At 43.6% G+C, this 20,000-nt stretch overlaps 3 protein-coding genes across 3 annotated transcripts in view; 2 read left to right on the top strand and 1 right to left on the bottom strand.

The window, feature by feature from the left end:
• rfng (RFNG O-fucosylpeptide 3-beta-N-acetylglucosaminyltransferase) overlaps positions 1-6,417 on the top strand; it is a 21,879-nt gene extending 15,462 nt beyond the window's left edge. Inside the window, exons 6-9 of the mRNA XM_080834981.1 lie at positions 11-96; positions 898-1,063; positions 4,596-4,681; positions 5,435-6,417. Of these exons, the coding sequence (XP_080691107.1) occupies positions 11-96; positions 898-1,063; positions 4,596-4,681; positions 5,435-5,501 (405 nt within the window). The 3' untranslated portion in view covers positions 5,502-6,417. The remainder of the gene's footprint in view (positions 1-10; positions 97-897; positions 1,064-4,595; positions 4,682-5,434) is intronic.
• Positions 6,418-8,825: 2,408 nt separating this feature from the next.
• dcxr (dicarbonyl/L-xylulose reductase) lies at positions 8,826-15,914 on the top strand (the record flags this gene model as incomplete). Its single annotated transcript, XM_080836065.1, has 8 exons — positions 8,826-8,877; positions 9,131-9,228; positions 9,453-9,607; positions 10,062-10,104; positions 11,524-11,623; positions 13,213-13,277; positions 14,809-14,926; positions 15,811-15,914. 8 exons carry the CDS (start codon positions 8,826-8,828, stop codon positions 15,912-15,914), a joined length of 735 nt encoding a protein of 244 aa, XP_080692191.1.
• A 3,338-nt stretch (positions 15,915-19,252) lies between these two features.
• The window catches only part of rac3b (Rac family small GTPase 3b), a gene marked incomplete at both ends in the record, with an annotated part of 9,175 nt that continues 8,427 nt past the window's right edge, over positions 19,253-20,000 (bottom strand). Inside the window, one exon of the mRNA XM_080834821.1 lies at positions 19,253-19,383. Coding sequence (XP_080690947.1) covers positions 19,253-19,383 — 131 coding nt within the window. The remainder of the gene's footprint in view (positions 19,384-20,000) is intronic.

Consider the following 20,000-nt stretch of genomic DNA (forward strand, 5'->3'; position numbering starts at 1 on the left):
TCTCTCCCAGGTCTCGGTGAAGTTCTGGTTCGCCACAGGGGGAGCTGGGTTCTGCATCAGCAGGGGACTGGCACTCAAAATGAGCCCCTGGGCAAGGCAAGTTTTAGTCACACACACACACACACACACACACACACACACACCAACCTCCAACACACACACCCCCCAAATCTCCAACACACACACACTCTGTTGTCTGTTTCTGGTTATCTCTCTGAATGCATACAGATGAGTGCTAAAGAGGGGACAGAGAAAGTATATAAATCATAAAAGGTTGTGTATGCCGGACAGACCAGTAATGAGAGAGAAATGGGTACAAATAACAGATGCTGTGTGAGCGTGGGAGGGATGTCGCAAGAACAGATATTTTGATCGTCAAACTATAAACTATGTCCCACTCAAAAGTAGTTTGGAGTCCTGTCCCTCATGAGACGTAACTCTTTAACACCATGACTCTATTCCAACTCATTACTGTTGAAGGCAGATTTGACACTTTTTCCTCTTTTTTTGACCACTGACGGTCAAGTCTACAGAACAACTAGTAAACTAAAACAGAATTCTCTGGTTGTGTTTCAGTTTGTTTGTTTGATGAAGAGGGACAGTGTACATTAATAAACATTAAAATATAAAAGCACCCAATTATAGCCAAAAGGCTAGTTTCCATTGGCAGTCCTCCTGCAAAGGCCTTAACTTATATCAAACATAACATTGACAAAAAATAAAAAATAAAATATAATAAGATAAAATAAAATACAATACAATTAAATAAAATCCCAATTCAGTTCACTCATTTTGAATAAGGGTTGGGTTTCTCCTGCGTCGCTAACTTCTATCGTTTGCTCCGTTCAGCCTCGGGTTTCTCCTGCATCGCTAACTTCTATCGTTTGCTCCGTTCAGCCTCGGCAACTTCATCACCACGGCCGAGAAGATCCGTCTCCCTGACGACTGCACCATCGGTTACATCATCGAGGCGCTGCTGGAGGTCTCCATGACGCACACACACCTTTTCCACTCACACCTGGAGAACCTGCAGCGGCTGCCCACCAACAGTGTGTTAGACCAGGTGAGATTAAGAAGGAATCCTACACCTGTGTGTGTGTGTGTGTGTGTGTGTGTGTGTGTGTGTGTGTGTGTGTGTGTGTGTGTGTGAACCTGCAGCGGTTGCCCACCAACAGTGTGTTAGACCAGGTGAGATTAGGAAGGAATCCTACACCTGTGTGTGTGTGTGTGTGTGTGTGTGTGTGTGTGTGTGTGTGTGTGTGTGTGTGTGTGTGTGTGTGTGAAACTGCAGCGCTTGCCCAGCAGCAGTGTGTTAGATCAGGTGAGATTTAGAAGGAATCCGAGACCTGTCATAGATCTAGATTTTGCCAAGCATATGTTGTTGACCCGATATTTCACTGACACACACACACACACACGCACACTTTCTCTCTCTCTCACACACACACACACACACACTGTGTTCCTTGTGGTCTGGACTGTCTCCATAGAGATTCAATTTGGGGCTTAGAATTGTCTTGAGATGGGAATCATGTTAAAATGAAAATGACAAACGACTACATTGAGATCAACCACTCCCCAAAGCTCGCTGAAACCCTTCTGGAAATCTGGCTGACCAAATCTGTGCCAATTTCCAGACTATAATCTCACTGAAACCTCACAGAAATCTGTCAGACCAAATCTGTGCCAATTTCCAGACTATAATCCCAGTGAAACCTGAGCTGTCACAGTCTGGCAGTGCTGTTGCCTTACACATACACACACACACACAAACACACACACACACACACACACTCACAGTAGTCTGCCAGTGCAAGACCTCAGTTTGACAAAATGCTTCACTTAAGGTCTCCCCTGTTAGAAAGGAATTGTGGTATGGCTGCTGATGCCTTACACAGCCACAGACAGCCAGCGAGAGACACACAGAGAGACACACAGAGAGAGACACACAGAGAGAGACACACAGAGAGAGACACACACAGAGAGACACACAGAGAGAGACACACAGAGAGAGACACACAGAGAGAGACACACAGAGAGACACACACAGAGAGACACACACAGAGAGACACACACAGAGAGACACACACAGAGAGACACACACAGAGAGACACACACACAGAGAGACACACACAGAGAGACACACAGAGAGAGAGAGACACACAGAGAGACACACACAGAGAGACACACACAGAGAGACACACACAGAGAGAGACACACACAGAGAGACACACACAGAGAGACACACACAGAGAGACACACACAGAGAGACACACACAGAGAGACACACACAGAGAGACACACACAGAGAGACACACACAGAGAGACACACACAGAGAGAGAGACACACAGAGAGAGACACACAGAGAGACACACAGAGAGAGAGACACACACAGAGAGACACACACAGAGAGACACACACAGAGAGACACACACAGAGAGAGAGACACACAGAGAGACACACACAGAGAGACACACACAGAGAGACACACACAGAGAGAGACACACACAGAGAGAGACACACACAGAGAGAGACACACACAGAGAGAGACACACACAGAGAGAGACACACACAGAGAGAGACACACACAGAGAGACACACACAGAGAGACACACACAGAGAGACACACACAGAGAGACACACACAGAGAGAGACACACAGAGAGACACACACAGAGAGACACACACAGAGAGAGAGACACACACAGAGAGACACACACAGAGAGACACACACAGAGAGACACACACAGAGAGACACACACAGAGAGACACACACAGAGAGACACACACAGAGAGAGACACACAGAGAGAGACACACAGAGAGAGAGACACACACAGAGAGAGAGACACAGAGAGACACACACACAGAGAGAGAGACACAGAGAGAGAGACACAGAGAGACACACAGAGAGAGACACACAGAGAGAGACACACACAGAGAGACACACACAGAGAGACACACACAGAGAGACACACACAGAGAGACACACACAGAGAGACACACAGAGAGAGACACACAGAGAGAGACACACAGAGAGAGACACACACAGAGAGACACACACAGAGAGACACACACAGAGAGACACACACAGAGAGAGACACACAGAGAGACACACACAAGGCAAGGCAAGGCAAGGCAAGGCAAATGTATTTATATAGCACATTTCGTACATTATGCAATTCAATGTGCTTTTCAGAAACAAACAGTAATAGAATTTAAATTGAAACACAAAAAAATACGGAAAAAATCGGGGTTGAGACCTTATGAAAAAAAATAAAATTAAAGATAAAAACAAACACAGTTACTAACAATAAATCAAAATAAACCGAGTTGATTCATAATTAACTGAATTAATGACTGATTAAGAATAAAAACATTCACAGAAGTGCGGGCCATCACACCGAGGCAGCCATACCAGGCGCCATCACCATGACAACCTTTACAGAAACAAACAGTAATAGAATTGAAATTGAAACACAGTCAAAGAAAAAAATAAAAAAACAATAATTATGACATAAAAAGGAAAAATAATTCACGTAGGCCCATGGTGATGATGTGGCCTTCTCCGCTGCTCCATCAAAGTCTTCCAATGTCTCAGAGACCAGGGCAGACTCCCGCTGTGTTGCTGGCAGTTGCTGTTTGCACACAGAGAGAGACACACAGAGAGAGACACAGAGAGAGAGACACAGAGAGAGAGACACAGAGAGAGAGACACAGAGAGAGAGACACAGAGAGAGAGACACAGAGAGAGAGACACAGAGAGAGAGACACAGAGAGAGACACACATAGAGAGACACACAGAGAGAGAGACACAGAGAGACACACACAGAGAGACACACACAGAGAGAGACACACAGAGAGACACACACAGAGAGAGACACACAGAGAGAGACACACAGAGAGAGACACACAGAGAGACACACAGAGAGAGAGACACACAGAGAGAGACACACAGAGAGAGACACACACACAGAGAGAGACACACACACAGAGAGAGAGACACACAGAGAGAGACACACAGAGAGAGACACACACAGAGAGAGACACACAGAGAGAGACACAGAACTGTGAATTGTTTATCCTTCACTAAATCATTAGTCTCCCAGATCATTTTAAACACTTTGTAACAAGGTGTGTAAAAATACACACACAGATACATAGAGTACATACATACATACACACACACAGGCAAACACACATCCATACATATAGTAAATACACACACACACACACACACACAGGCAAACACACATCCATACATATAGTAAATACACACACACACACACACACACACAATCACACACACACTTAGTCGTCCTCTTTGTATTGGTCAAGGTCTGTTTCCCTAATGGCGCCTTGAAGACTGTGTTCATTGTGAATTGAAATGTAGTGGATCGAATTGTCTATGACGTGGCACATTTCTTTAGGTGGCTGTATGTCATTGATGACATACTAACTTCAACAGGGAAGTAACATCTTCCTTATGTAAAAATGATGTTATTGTAAACGTGTGTGTGCGTCTGTGTGTGTGCGCGTGTGTGTGTGTGTGTGTGTGTGTGTGTGTGTGTGTGTTTGTGTGCATACATCCTCGTAGGTCACCCTGAGCTATGGAGGATTTGAGAACAGAAGGAATGTGGTCAGCGTTGGAGGTGTTTTCTCATTGGCTGAAGACCCGTCACGGTAAGCCTCTCTGTCATGGTGAATTTGTGCTGTTTGAATTCATTCAGCTTCAGAGTGTTGACTATCTATGGTTGTGTTCACTATCTATGGTTATTCATTCATCTTCAGAGTGTTCACTATCTATGGTTATTCATTCATCTTCAGAGTGTTCACTATCTATGGTTGTGTTCACTATCTATGGTTATTCTGAAGGGAGAAGGGTTTCCTGTAATGGTGTTGCACACAAGTGCAAGTAAGATGGGTTGATAGGCTGAACCTCTACTTTTCTTTCTCTGGAACCTTCAATCACTTCATCTCTGCCTCTCTCTCTCTCTCTCTCTCTCTCTCTCTCTCTCTCTCTCTCTCTCTCTCTCTCTCTCTCTCTCTGCCTCTCTCTCTCTCTCTGCCTCTCTCTCTCTCTCGCTCTCTCTCCTTATTAACCCATCTTACTTGCACTTGTGTGCAACACCATTACAGAAAACTCTTGGCCCTTCAGAATAACCATAGATTGATGATGAAGGTTGATAAGCTGCACCTCTCCTTTCCTTTCTCTGGAACCTTCAATCACTTTATCTCTCCTTCTCTCTCTCTCTCTTCTTTCTCATTTGTTTTTCTTTCTGATTCACTCTTTCTTTTTTTCCCTTGTTTTTCCATCCCTCTCTCTCTCTCTCTCTGTCTGTCTCTCTCTCTCCTTCTCTCTCTCTCTCTCTCTCTCTCTCTCCTGCCCTCATTTCATTCTCCCCTCCCCTCCCCTCCCCTCATCTCTCTACCCAGGTTCAAAACCATCCACTGCCTTCTGTACCCCGAGACGGAGTGGTGCCCCAAAAGGAGTCACCCCTGACCTCTAACCCCGGGTGCCGCCATTGTTGCTCACGTCAGATCACCCCACGCTCTCCTTGGAGTCCAGACGTCCTCTACGCCTTCTGGAACTGTCTCTGGTCCTCCTCGGACCCTCTCAAGCAAAACAAACATCAAACAAACAAACAAAACAAACAAACAATCAAGCAAGGCTGAGGTTCAGCCGTTACCATAGAGACACGTCACTGTCACTCAGCCGTTACCATAGAGACACGTCACTGTCACTCAGCCGTTACCATAGAGACACGTCACTGTCACGTTTACCACTTTGGACTTGCTTTATTAAGAGCTGTGTTTCAGCTTTCACATGAATCTCTATCGAGGTACAAAAGCCAGGCTCATAATCTGGCTGCTTATTGAAAACAGGGTAAGGCTTTAATTTATTATTGTTAGTCCCAGACCGTTTGAAAGACTGGATGGACATGAGGGGTATTGGTGAATATTGAAATGCAATCAGTGTTACTGACGACAGGCCGGCCTGTTCAGGCTCGTTACTTCGCTCTCCCAGGCTTTGGCTAACTCCAGTGTTTTTTGTTTTAATGGATGGTGGTAACCCGACCGCCTCTCTTCTCATCTGGCTGTTAAACTTGCATGTCTATGAATCCAGAACAGTGCAAGCAAACCAATGTTCTAACCACTGCTAATGCAATCGAGGTGTAAACATTGAGCCTAGTGATTTTTTTTTCGACAGTGGAACCATTGTGCTTGGCGGCCATTTTGGACGAACTTTGGGGCACTTTTTGCGTGAGCGATCCGCAGCACTCATTTAATCAGCCAATCATGTCGGGTTACTCACTCGGAGGGAATGTGCACAGTTCAGTTCAAGCCATTACGCAATGTGTGTCGACATCAGATTTAATATTAAGGCTTGCTGACAAAGGCTGGAAAATCTGTCATTTTAAAGATTATTTTTGCGAATGTTTTGAGAATCATGATGTCCCCCCCCCCCCCCCCCCCCTTCTCGGACCTCCACCATGACAAAACAAAGTCGTTCATTCCTAAGTCCTTGCCTGAAAGGACTGGCTGGGTTAGTGAGTATGTAGGTACTTTTCAAAAGGTTAAAGCTTTTAAAAAAGAAATCCTGATATTCCTGCCAAGTCTGATGATGTGTGTGTGTGTGTGTGTGTGTGTTGGTTCTTGTGTCTTTTGTTTGTGTGTGTGTGTGTGTGTGTGTGTGTGTGTGTGTGTGTCATGCTCTGTTGACTTGATTGCACAAGCGTGGGTCACTGCAGGTCAGTGGTAGGTGTAGTTATAAACATGCCAAAACCTACACTTGATATATGTTGTTTTTTTGTGTGCGTCATAAGCAACACTTACTTAAATACGCGCTCTCTTATCACATAGGCGATGCTAGCACATACAAATTATACAACACTAGACTAAGTGAGAGTTGCAAAAAAACACTACCAAAGAATGTTGCTGTTGATTCCTATGTGGTCTGTTCTTACGTATGTATGTATGTATGTATGTATTGTGTGTGTGTGTGTGTCTTGTCTATGAAAATAAAGCATGTTGCCACAAAGTGTGTACTGTGTACTGCTTGCTCAGTGTATGTATTTAAATGAGTTCATTAAAAAATGATTTTACAGGGAATCACATTCACTGGTAACTCCGTCAATGCAGAGTGCACTGTAGTTTGTGTGTGTGTGTCTCTGTGTCTCTGTGTGTGTGTGTGTGTGTGTGTGTGTGTGTGTGTGGGTTAGACATGTTACATTTACATTTTGACATAACAGACAGTGGAATAAAAGAGGGATGAATGGCAATCTCAATCCCACAGGAGCTACTCACACACACACTCACACACACACACACACACTCTCTTTGAGTCCAAATGATAATAAATGGTGCTTTAGGGCTAAGGAAATATTAACAATGCTTGCAATTATTAGTTCTAGCTGGAATGTGCAATAATAGTGTTGTGGGTAGCCAACAATTAAATGTCAGTAGGCATGAAACCTTTTTATGGGCTAAAACTTACAAAGCCTTACTGAACTTTACTGGGACCAAACAAGGTATGAGATGTATTTTACCATCCATTTTATGGCGCCTGAATAAAGTTATTACCTCCGCCAGGAGGTTATGTTTTCGCCCCTGTATGTTTGTTTGTTAGCAGGATTACGCAGAAACGCATGGACCGATTTCCATCAAACTTTGTGGGGAGATTGGGTAATATAATGGCAATAATTAGATTTTCAGATGTCAAGGTCAAAGGTCAAGGTCACAAGGCGGAGGTTTGCATTCTCTGAATGCTCCCATTCTTGTTCAATATGTGAAGGGCACAGAGGAAGGTCATGGAGTTCGGGCTGTGGGGTTTGTATGGGGGGGGGGGGAGTACAGTTTAAATTTGGGGCCACATTGGCACAGCATCCGCACTCTGGCGTCCTCCACAATTTATGCTCAGGATATTTTCCGATATAATTCCAGGTTACCCTGCCAACTGTGAAATGGATGATTGATGCTCTCACAGGGGAATGTTACAGAGCCATATGATGTTAGGGTATCCTCTGAAGACTCTCAAAGAGCAAAAATAAGTCAATATGAGACGGGTTTCCAACAGTTAAGAAAGTGTGTCTAATATTTAACCCCAACCAGAAGTGAGTGCATCGTTAAACTAATAATCCTACTTGCAGGGATGCACATCAATCAAAATATAAGAGCGAAAGTCAGCAGCCCATAAGATTTAGTGATGCTTTAAGACATATACACTTAGTTGCTGCACTCAATAATCCTATCAAAGCTATAGCACGACGTGGAAGCCGAATTGCTGCGCTGTCCATTTCTGCCATAAGAATGAAGATCACTGTACTGTAAATTAAGGATGGAGGTAATAGATGTCTGACAAACATGCTGACACCACGTATGTACTAGCAATCATGCGTGCCTTCGGACAACCAATCCACATCAAACTCATCTGCAGAGCACCCTCTTTAGCAACACAGTAACTATTTTCAATATTAACTTTTTTGCGGAGCTGTTTCCTCTCCTGGTTGAACTCTGCAGTAAACAGTAGAACTGAACTTCGCCTAATCGTTAGCGATTGCAGAAAGGACTGTGTTTGAGAGCTGGGTAAGGAGTTCTGTTTATTCTAATGTCAGAAGTTAGTATTTTCGCTTTGAATGTTCGAATGACTTTTTGATATCCGGGAGCTAGGCAACAACTATAGCTGCAGTGAAGCAATGGCGGAGTCCTATGGTCGGATTTCTCGTAGGCTAGATTTAGTTAGTTTTCAGAGCGTGTCAAACTCGTTTTAACCAGAAGCGTTTTTCCAACATTTAAATCTAGGTGACTACACTTCGGACTCCCAGAAATGGAGATCTCGTTTGCAGGCAAACGCGCGCTGGTCACGGGGGCTGGAAAGGGTGAGTGTGTGTATGTGTGTGTGTGTGTCGTTTTTAAGGGAATAGTGCGACCTCATTGGGTCTGCTTTACAGAAGACTCCACCGTCAGCATGTTGTTATAGACATATACTATTCGATGTTTTAACATCCTCATAAGCCTCTTTAAAGCCATTTTAATAATTCAAAAGTGTATGGTACTGGAGCTTGTTGTTTAAAATGTTGGCCTTTTTGCCATTATTGGTGTTAAACCAGGTCTGACGCATTCTATTGACAGGCATTGGCCGGGCAACCGTGTTGGCGTTGGCACGTTGCGGGGCAGAGGTTACGGCCGTCACACGCACCGAGGCTGACCTGAACAGCCTCGTCATCGAAGTAATGACCCCGAACGCTCCCTCACACAGACGGTCCAATCGAGATCCGTGACCACCCCCCTGCTATGCTGTTGTATTTCGGGCCCCCCTTCAGATCCACCTCAATGCATATGCACACGAGATAATTACCTATCCCGCTCTTTCACGACTAATGGTATTTGAATGAAAAGCAGAGTGACAATCAGGAATCCTTTTGTGATTTTTTAAAACATCTTTGATCTCCAGTGTCCCTCCGTCAGGCCTGTGTGTGTGGACCTGTCCGACTGGGAGAGTACGGAGGCGGCGCTCAAAGACGTCGGTCCCGTTGACTTGCTAGTGAATAATGCCGCGTGCGCCATGCTGCAGCCCTTTCTCGAGGTCACGCCGGAGCAGTTTGACATGTAAAGCATTCCACAACATCGCTGACAAAACATTCCCCCCAATATCCTTAAAAGAAAGTGGGTGGTTCAGCGATATGTTTAGGCATTTCTGAAATAACTTCGTGACGATTGAGTGATGAGAGTTAATAGCATGTGAGCTAAGGTTCAGCATCTCTCTTTGTGACTTAGCCTCAAAGAATTCTGAAACGGCCCAAAAGCATAATGCAAGATATTTCAGGGTTTGTAGACATCCAAATCATTATCTCTAGTGTCAAATAAGGGTATCTTCCCTGTGGTCAGATTCCTTGACCACAATGCAGTGCAGTCACTTGTTCAGAGTCATGCTGTTTTTAGTGCATTGAATTTGTATGGTAATGGAGCTTTGATTGACACCTGTTTAATATATGTAAATGCAGCAGTTGTAGATGGGTATTCTTGGATCTTCCTCTAACTTGCATTGTGTTGGTTTTTCTAGGTCTTTTAACGTCAATGTGAAGGCTGCTCTTCACGTTTCCCAGGTAGATAAAAAAGAGACACATTGACGTATTGGTATATGAATACATCTAATAGATATTGCTATTTGTGTAGTTGAACAGTATATATATATGTGTGTTCAAGGTTAGGTATGCGTTCAAAAGTCTGTGGAGTTTTTACTATGAGTAGGAGTTGTATGCGTGTGTGTGACAGACTGCAATAGATAGAGAGAGAGAGAGAGTTGTGAGTGTAAGTTAATATATTGTTTGCATTTGTCAGGAAGTTTATGTGTATGTGTGTGAGAGAGAGAATAAGAGAGTATTTGAAACACAGAGAGAGAGAGGGAGAGAATAAGAGAGTATTTGAAACACAGAGAGAGAGAGGGAGAGAATAAGAGATTATTTGAAACACAGAGAGAGAGAGGGAGAGAATAAGAGATTATTTGAAACACAGAGAGAGAGAGAGAGAGAGGGAGAGAATAAGAGAGTATTTGAAACACAGAGAGAGAGAGGGAGAGAATAAGAGATTATTTGAAACAGAGAGAGAGAGAGAGGGACAGAATAAGAGAGTATTTGAAACACAGAGAGAGAGAGAGAGAGAGAGAGGGAGAGAATAGGAGAGTATTTGAAACACAGAGAGAGAGGGAGAGAATAAGAGATTATTTGAAACAGAGAGAGAGAGAGAGGGACAGAATAAGAGAGTATTTGAAACACAGAGAGAGAGAGAGGGAGAGAATAAGAGAGTATTTGAAACACAGAGAGAGAGAGAGGGAGAGAATAAGAGAGTATTTGAAACACAGAGAGAGAGAGAGGGAGAGAATAAGAGAGTATTTGAAACACAGAGAGAGAGAGAGGGAGAGAATAAGAGAGTATTTGAAACACAGAGAGAGAGAGAGGGAGAGAATAAGAGAGTATTTGAAACAGAGAGAGAGAGATCATCAGAGAGAGAGTGCTAACACGATGACTTGCCCGTCGTGTTCCTGCAGGTAGTGGCTAGAGCTCATCAGAGAGAGAGAGAGAGAGAGAGAGATCATCAGAGAGAGAGAGAGAGAGAGAAGAGAGATCATCAGAGAGAGAGAGAGAGAGAGAAGAGAGATCATCAGAGAGAGAGAGAGAGAGAAGAGAGATCATTAGAGAGAGAGAAGAGAGATCATCAGAGAGAGTGCTAACATGATGACCTGTTCGCCGTGTTCCTGCAGGTAGTGGCTAGAGCTCATCAGAGAGAGAGAGAGAGAGATCATCAGAGAGAGAGAGAGAGAAGAGAGATCATCAGAGAGAGTGCTAACATGATGACCTGCTCGTCGTGTTCCTGCAGGTAGTGGCTAGAGCTCATCAGAGAGAGAGAGAGAGAGAGAGAGAGATCATCAGAGAGAGAGAGAGAGAGAGAGAGATCATCAGAGAGAGAGAGAGAGATCATCAGAGAGAGAGTGCTAACACGATGACCTGTTCGTCGTGTTCCTGCAGCTAGTGGCTCGTGGCATGAAGGCTCGGGGCGGCGGCGGCTCCATCGTGAACATCTCCAGCCAGGCGTCCCAGTGTGCCCTCAAGGACCACGCCGTTTACTGTGAGAACACAGAGACACGTCACTCAGCCGTTACCATAGAGACACATCACTGTCACTCAGCCATTTCCACAGAGACACGTCACTCAGCCGTTTCCATAGAGACACGTCACTGTCACTCAGCCGTTTCCATAGAGACATGTCACCGTCACTCAGCACTTTTCATAGAGACGCTTCACCGTCACTCAACTGTTTCCATAGAGACACGTCACTGTCACTCAGCCGTTACCATAGAAACACGTCACTGTCACTCAGCCATTTCCATAGAGACACTTCACTGTCACTCAGCCGTTACCATAGGGACACGTCACTGTCACTCAGCCGTTATCATAGAGCAGGGACAATGACAGACATTTTATTTCGGTAGTCACACTTTTATTCACATAGGGCAACGTGACAAATGATAATATCAAATATAAAGTAAACACTCATGGCTTCCCATAGAGCAGGGACAATGAGAGTATTTATATCGACATTCATATACAGTAAATACATTTATTTTATTCTTTACTTTTCTTTATTTATGACAATGTGACACGTGATGATATAAAAGACGAAGTAGAAGAAGTAAAAATCGACAAATTAAGTGAGAAAAGACAGGCTTTAGGATTTAAGAGATAAAAAAAAAAGACAGCACCAAACTTCTAGAGGTAGTCTTTCTAAAACGCTATTTTAATCGAGAGCTAAAATGGCTGGATTACTAAAATATGAGCAACAATAAATCAAGAATTTGGGAAAGGCAGCAACGGATTTTGAAATGACATTTTTGGTCCAGGTTGAGAATATTGAGGTAAACTATTTTGACTGGAAAATTAGACTGGTCCTTCAGCCGTCTGACACTACTTTTGCTTTCCGACCCATCCAGCTATATCAGAATAGAAGTCTCATAGCATCCAGCTATATCAGACTTCCTTCAGAATATATGTCTCATAGCATCTAGCTGTATCAGACTTCCTTCAGAATAAAAGTTTCATAGTATCCAGCTATATCAGAATATATAGGTCATATTGTACGGATTGTGAGATCAGCTGACATGAATGCTGGTATGTGATCTGTGCCGATTCATTATGCCTGAGGTATTCTGCTCCTTTTCTCCTGTCACACAAAACAAAACAAAATATGGCTAATTGTGTGAAAGAAGTATGCACAGTGCACACAACAGACCTCATTCTTGAGACCTTTTCTTAAGGAAGTATGCACACACAACAGACCTCATTCTTAAGACCTTTTCTTGAGGTAACAATGTGCGTTCTCTCTGAGTGAAGACATGGAATGCATAGTATGCAGAGACAGAACTGCGTTCCTCCACACCAACTGACCACACAATGAAAGCAATGTGATGAATCCAGACGATTTGTTTAAATGCTCTGCTAGACACATTCACACAAGTTTGTCCATTTCAAGAGTAGGGCTAAGCCAGTTCACTTAATGAAGCAGGAATCAACTTCTGACAGTGCCCCTGGGTGTAACATCTGTTATTTACATTCATTAAAAGGTCTTGGTTTATATTGAAATGCATTAATGTCGTATAAATAAAGTTTGGTCTGATTGATTAATTCTTAATGCATTTTACATTTCCTTATTTTGTGTAGGTGCAAGCAAAGGAGCTCTGGACATGCTTACCAAAGTGATGGCCCTGGAGCTAGGACCCTATCAGGTGACTCAGAGGCAAACTGTGTGTGTGTGTGTGTGTGTGTGTGTGTGTGAGAGAGGACCCTATCATGTGACAGGCAAACTGTGGTGTTGTTTGTGTAGTTTACATATGGTTAGGTAGAATGGGTATCTAGTGTGTGTGTGGGTGTAGAGTTGTTTGTGTAGCTTACATATGGTTAGGTAGAATGGGTATGTAGTCCATTGCAAAGGGCCTAATAGAGTTGCTGTGTGTGTGTGTGTGTGTGTGCGTGTGCGTGTGCGTGTGTGTGTGCGTGTGTGTGTATTCACACTATAGGGTGGATTGAACCTAGACGTTTGTTTTTTCACTATGGCAAGGGTCAATAAACTCTGAGAAGAAAATGTGCCTCAGTGAAAAGAAATGATAGGCATTCTAATCCTCCTCTGATTTACCGTTGTTGTTGTTGTTGGTGTTGGTGTTGGTGTTGTTGGTGTTGGTGTTGTTGTTGTGAGCATTGGGGTAAACACCCATGCACCACTCCTGTCTGTTGACTCCATCACAAAGAGAATTCCTAACAGTGACATGAGTTCGTCATCATTGTATCCCTCCACCCAGCCACACTCACACACACACACACACACACACACACACACACACACACACACACACACACAGAGTTCGTCATCATTGTCTCCCTCGGCCCAGTCAAGTGGGATGACATCTGCTCCCCCTCCTGCTCTCCATCATAAGATCACTGTGTTGTTTACACACACACACACACACACACACACACACACACACACACACACACACACACACATCCACTCAGCTCCTCAGGGATTATTTATCTATGTCACTGTGGCTTTTTTCTTCTCGTAGTAGTTTGTCCAAGAAAGATTTAAGGTTTCAAAAGCGGGTGGTATTAGCAACATGGCACTGGTGGTATTAGCAACATGGCATGGCTGACTGTGGGCTGTTGTGCCAGGGTACCCGTGCCTATGCCAACGTCTTGCGGAGAAGGATGCTCAGCCAAACCCGAGGCGGAATGTGCCAGCAACAGATGGACAAGGGGGGTGGGGGGGTAAAGGAAAAGTGTGTGTGTGTGTGTCTGTGTGTGTCTGTGTGTGTGTGTCTGTGTGTGTGTGTGTGTGTCTGTGTGTGTGTGTGTGCCTGTGTGTGTGTTTGTGTGTGTGTGTGTGTGTGTGTGTGTGTGTGTGTGTGTGTGTGTGTGTGTGTGTGTGTGTATGAGTGTCCCAATAAGCGTGTTAGCTGGTAACGCTCTAAAGAAGTATTAACTGTTTCTGTCGGGGTAAAAAACGGGCTGCACACAAACGTGTTAGCCGCTAATGTGCTAAAGAATGTATGCGTTGTTTCTGTCGGGAGCGCAGATCCGCGTGAATTCCATCAACCCCACGGTGGTCACTGGAACTGACTGTGTGTGTGTGTGTGTGTGTGTGTGTGTGTGTGTGTGTGTGTGTGTGTGTGTGTGTGTGTGTGTGTGTGTGTGTGTGTGTGTGTGTGTGTGTGTGTGTGTGTGTGTGTGTGTGTGTGTGTGTGTGTGTGTGTGTGTGTGTAGATCCGCGTGAATTCTATCAACCCCACGGTGGTCATGACGGAGATGGGCAGGCTTGGCTGGAGCGACCCTGAGAAGGCCCAGGCTATGACCTCACGGATCCCGCTCGGCAGATTTGCAGGTCATATCTACACACACACACACACACACACACACACACATACACACACACAGACACAGACACACACACACACACACACACCCTGAGAAGGCCCAGGCTATGACCTCACGGATCCCGCTCGGCAGATTTGCAGGTCAGCACTCGGCCCAGCCACAGAGGTGCTGTGTGTACTTTTAGGGAGTGTTTAACAGCACACCAGACAGCACACACACACACACACACACACATACACACACACACCAGACAGCACACCGGGCATCACTAAGAGGGAATGTGAATAGCAAAGCCAAAACACACAGTCTGCCTCTGGTGATGGTCTCATCCCTCACACTGCAGCTTTTAAAAGACACGTTCTAATCTTTATTGTTACAAGTACTAAAATAACTCAAAATTGTAAACTCCAGATTTCGTATTTCAACAACATGTGGCAGAGGCTACTATGCCTTTAAGCATCTTGAGACTTGTCTGTTTGTTAAAGAGTGCTATATAAATACAATTATTATTATTACTATATGTTGCCTGTTGAGAGAACTGTGGCCTTGATATGTATTAAAGGGTTCTAATTGTATTTGTATTAGGCAAACCCATTGTCTATGCAAATTATTTATTTATGCCTTGGAAAACACATTGAGGAATAAGACCCTCATTTACAATGGTGCCGAGGTTACAACGAAGAGTCAATACATTGAATAAATGAATAAATAAATCAAATTAAACAAATACATTTACATATAAAATAGTACAGGAGTACAAGGGAACAAATTAAAATAATATTCCGTAAAATACTACAATCATTACAGGAGAAGTCAGTTGTACAAGTGCAATGTGATCTTTGACATGGCAGTGGTAACCTTGGTAACCTCGCCCCTTCCTCTGCTCCACAGAGGTGGAGGACGTGGTGAACTCCATCCTCTTCCTCCTCAGTGACAAGAGTGCGATGACCAATGGCGTGATTCTGCCGGTGGACGGGGGCTTCCTGGCCTGCTGAGCTCATTTCCTGTCTGGGATGTGGGAGTTCCTGCAGGTTTCCTCATGGATGTGGTTTCACAGCACAGTCACACACACACACACACACACACACACACACACACACACACACACACACACACACACACACACACACACACACAAACACACACACACACGGATTTGGTTTCACAGCACTGTCATGGGCACCTCATGCCCACTAGAGATCGTTCTTCAGCACACAGACACGTGCACAAACAAACACATACACACACACACACACACACACACACACACACACACACACACACACACACACAGACACATACACAGACACACACACACACACAGAAACACCCCCACACACACACACACAGACACGTGCTCAAACCAATCATATGTTACTTTACTGATCCAGTGCGTGTATAGGTTGGATTTAAGCCTATGTTCTGTGTGTAATGTTGATGTGCTGTTTTATGAGTTATGATTACTTTTGAATCATGTGTTAGCTACGTAAAGAGCTGTACTGCATTTTTTCATTTAATAGTCTTATGCCCTAAATACACATCACATCACACCCTAAACACACATATAAGTAATAAAATACAAGTAAGCATCGGCAACCATTTCGATTTTTATTCTTAACAAAGGTTAATAAGTGTTTCCACCTAACTTTCAAGGGCACTGTGGAAATAACCCTGTTCGACCAGACTGATGTAAAATAAAGTCATAGTAACTGGATAACTTTAGTGGTCTGGTGGTCTTGGAATTGGGACCCGTCAGCTAAAATCTGCATAGGGAACGGGAAGAAACCTGCTGTATTTGAAAAAGAAAACTATGTTTAGTGGTACCTATGTCATTGTAAAATACGGAGGCAGAACCCTTGTCTACCATTAGCCTGCGGCTACGCCTAGAAATGTGCTGAGCTGGCTTGACTTCATTGCCAACGTGTACTTACAGAAACAAACTGTACTGTGTGTGCGTGTGTGAGAAGTGTGTGTGTGTGTGTGTGTGTGTGTGTGTGCGTGTGTGAGAAGTGTGTTTGGTGACCTGGCTTGACTTCAGTGCCATGCCAGACAGGATGTGTCTCCAGTTTCAAGGACAGTGGTGTCAATACCGCTCATCACCTACAGAGGGCGCCCCATCGCAGCTCCTCTCAGAATAGTGTCAAAACCTTGACTGAGGTTACGCATAAAAGGTTTGGAGCGGTGAACTTAAGAAAAGTCATGTTGAACTTTTTAATGCGAATAATCTTTATTTAAAACACTATTTTCCCTTAAAATTATACTGTAATAGTTGCAAAGACATGAATTTCATGTACGACAGACAAAAGACAACACTGACATTCTCATTTTTTTATTTGAAGATATTTACAAAGTTACATTTAGTGTAATTATCAAATGTCATGTCATGGCACCTATACAAGATATTGTGGTTGCAAGGGTGATTCAAAAGACCATGTCACATACACACACGTACACACAAACATACATACACTCACACTCACACAAAACCATATCACAAACACACATACATACATCCACACACACACACTGACAAACATGCATACACTCACACTCATACAAGACCATATCACAAACACACATACATACATCCATACACACACACACAAACATACATACACTCACACTCATACAAGACCTTATAACAAACACACATACAGTACATCCATACACACACACACAAACGTGCACTCACATTCATACGTAAACACACACTTAAAAACATACTCTCACTCACACTTCATGACGTCGCTGGACGGTCCATGCAAACACTACTTAAAGACGTCGGGAGGTCAGATTGCGTCCGTTCGTGGAGGTCCTGTGGACACTACGGAGCACAGCACCCAGAGACAACATGCTTGTGTCAACACACACACACACACACACACACACACACACAACAAACCCTAACATGGCACAGGAAAGGACAGGCTTCAAATGCATTCTGGGGAAAAAAAAATTTTTTTTGGAAAAACACTTTTCTGTGGGCCAGCAGTCTCATGGCCCCACGCTGGTGCAATTCAGCGGAACAGATTTCATTTAACAGTTTGGAAAGGTAAACCTCCGATATTTAGGCTATTGATGCACGTGGGTGGAAAACAGGGACAAGGAAAGCAAGAAAGATGTTCACTGTTCTGAAAGAAAACAACTCAATGGAGAGGACACATAGGCGACGGGAACGGTGTGGTGTGCAAGGTTTTTTTTTTTTTTTTTACGCTGAATTCTGATTTGCCGACCCACAGATAGCAGCAGATTCTTGGAACCGACCCGGCGGAGTTCTGTTCTGTTTCCACGCCGACCCCGGAATCAGCTGCTTTTCGGGGGAAGAGGGTGTGCTCTCACATCTAATCAGGCTTTCCAGACAAACACAAACTCTCTGAGATAACTAGGCCTACTACACACACACACGTCCAGACAGTCATTTTCACCAATATCCCTATAAAACAGATTATTTCAGGAATGTGAATTATTAAAAAATAAAAATAAAAACATCCAATACCACAAGACACTATACTCCTTATTCTCAGCCGACTGATATATAGGTTTTTTTTGTTCTCTCCTCCTGTCCTATACACTTTTTTTTGCCTCTTTTCACAAGACGTATTGTAACTGCTTGACATACAAAAACAAAGCAAAACAAAAAATCTCTCCAATCTCAAGCACAAGTTCACCAGAAAAGAACGAAAAAAACTAAAAACAGCCCCTCCCAACCCGAATGGATGGCATCCGACTGGGACTACGACCAGTGGTGTAGTGGTCCTTCACTGTAAACCCGAACAAGTTCAGAGAACTCAAAACTTTTGATGTAACCGATTACATAAGAAAATTTGAGTACATATATTATTTTTTTTAAGTAAACTTAACTCAAAAATTATACATTTTCATTCCTTCATGTATAATTTTTGAGTTAAGTTTACTTAAAAAAAATAATATATGTACTCAAATTTTCTTATGTAATCGGTTACGTCAAAAGTTTTGAGTTCTCTGAACTTGTTTGGGTTTACAGTGTTGGAGAAGTGGGTATACTCTTAATTTTTTTTAAGCAGCCCATACTGCACAGGATAAACGCCCTGTTTTGAGAAGTGGGTATACTTAATGCTGACTGAAAAATAAGTGGGTACACTCCGTATACCTGCGTATACCCTGGACTACACCACTGTCTACGACTGAATCTGAGCGCTGAAGAACCAAATTCCGGGTTAAGGGCTTCTAATCTGTGGTTGCGTTGGTGGTGGTGGTGGTTCTGGAGTGGCACACCGGTGGTTGTCTTGGCGACGGCGGAGGGAGGATGTGCATGGCGAGGTGGCGGGGGGGGGGGGGGGGGGGGGTGGGGAGCTCAGAAGAGCGTGCACCTCCTGCCGTGCTTCTTCACTGGGGGGGGGCACAGGACGGCGCGGATGGCCTCGTCGAACACCGTCTTCAGCCCCCGCTGGGTCAACGCAGAGCACTCCAGGTACTTCACCGCCCCTGCACACACACACACACACACACACACAAATTACCGTTAACATTACCGTTACTCTGCAGTTTTACACACTGGCTATTTATTTATGTATTATAAAAATATTTGTATTTTATTTATTTAGGTCTGCAGACATCACACAAAATTATGTTTTGTGCATGTTTACTGATTTAACATTGTTACAGGTTTACCTATTAATTTATGTAGGACGGCATTCTGCAAACATCACAGCACACAAAAATAAAATTGACTAAGTAATTATGTATGTCTGTAAACACCACATCACACGCAAAATATCTGCTGCTTTCCAGATCACCTACTGATTTATTTAGGTCTGCAATAATCCCGTCACACAGAGAGACTGCTGCTACTGATTGCGTCCTTTTTTAAATCTTGTGTGTTCAAAATATATTTCTGATTTAAAAACTGAATGTGTGGATGAATGTTTGATGGAGCTCTGAAGCCATTTAGCAGACGCTTCAGCACATGATGAATTAATATCTATATATCTATATCTAAATATATATATATGATAAACTTTTACCTGCTATTTTTCTCCTATGTAGCTTATTGTCTGACTATCCTTTTTCTAGCCTAGTGTCAGGTTATTTACATAACCACT

The sequence above is a fragment of the Sprattus sprattus genome (assembly GCF_963457725.1).
Source record: "Sprattus sprattus genome assembly, chromosome: 3".
Taxonomy (NCBI): domain Eukaryota; kingdom Metazoa; phylum Chordata; class Actinopteri; order Clupeiformes; family Clupeidae; genus Sprattus; species Sprattus sprattus.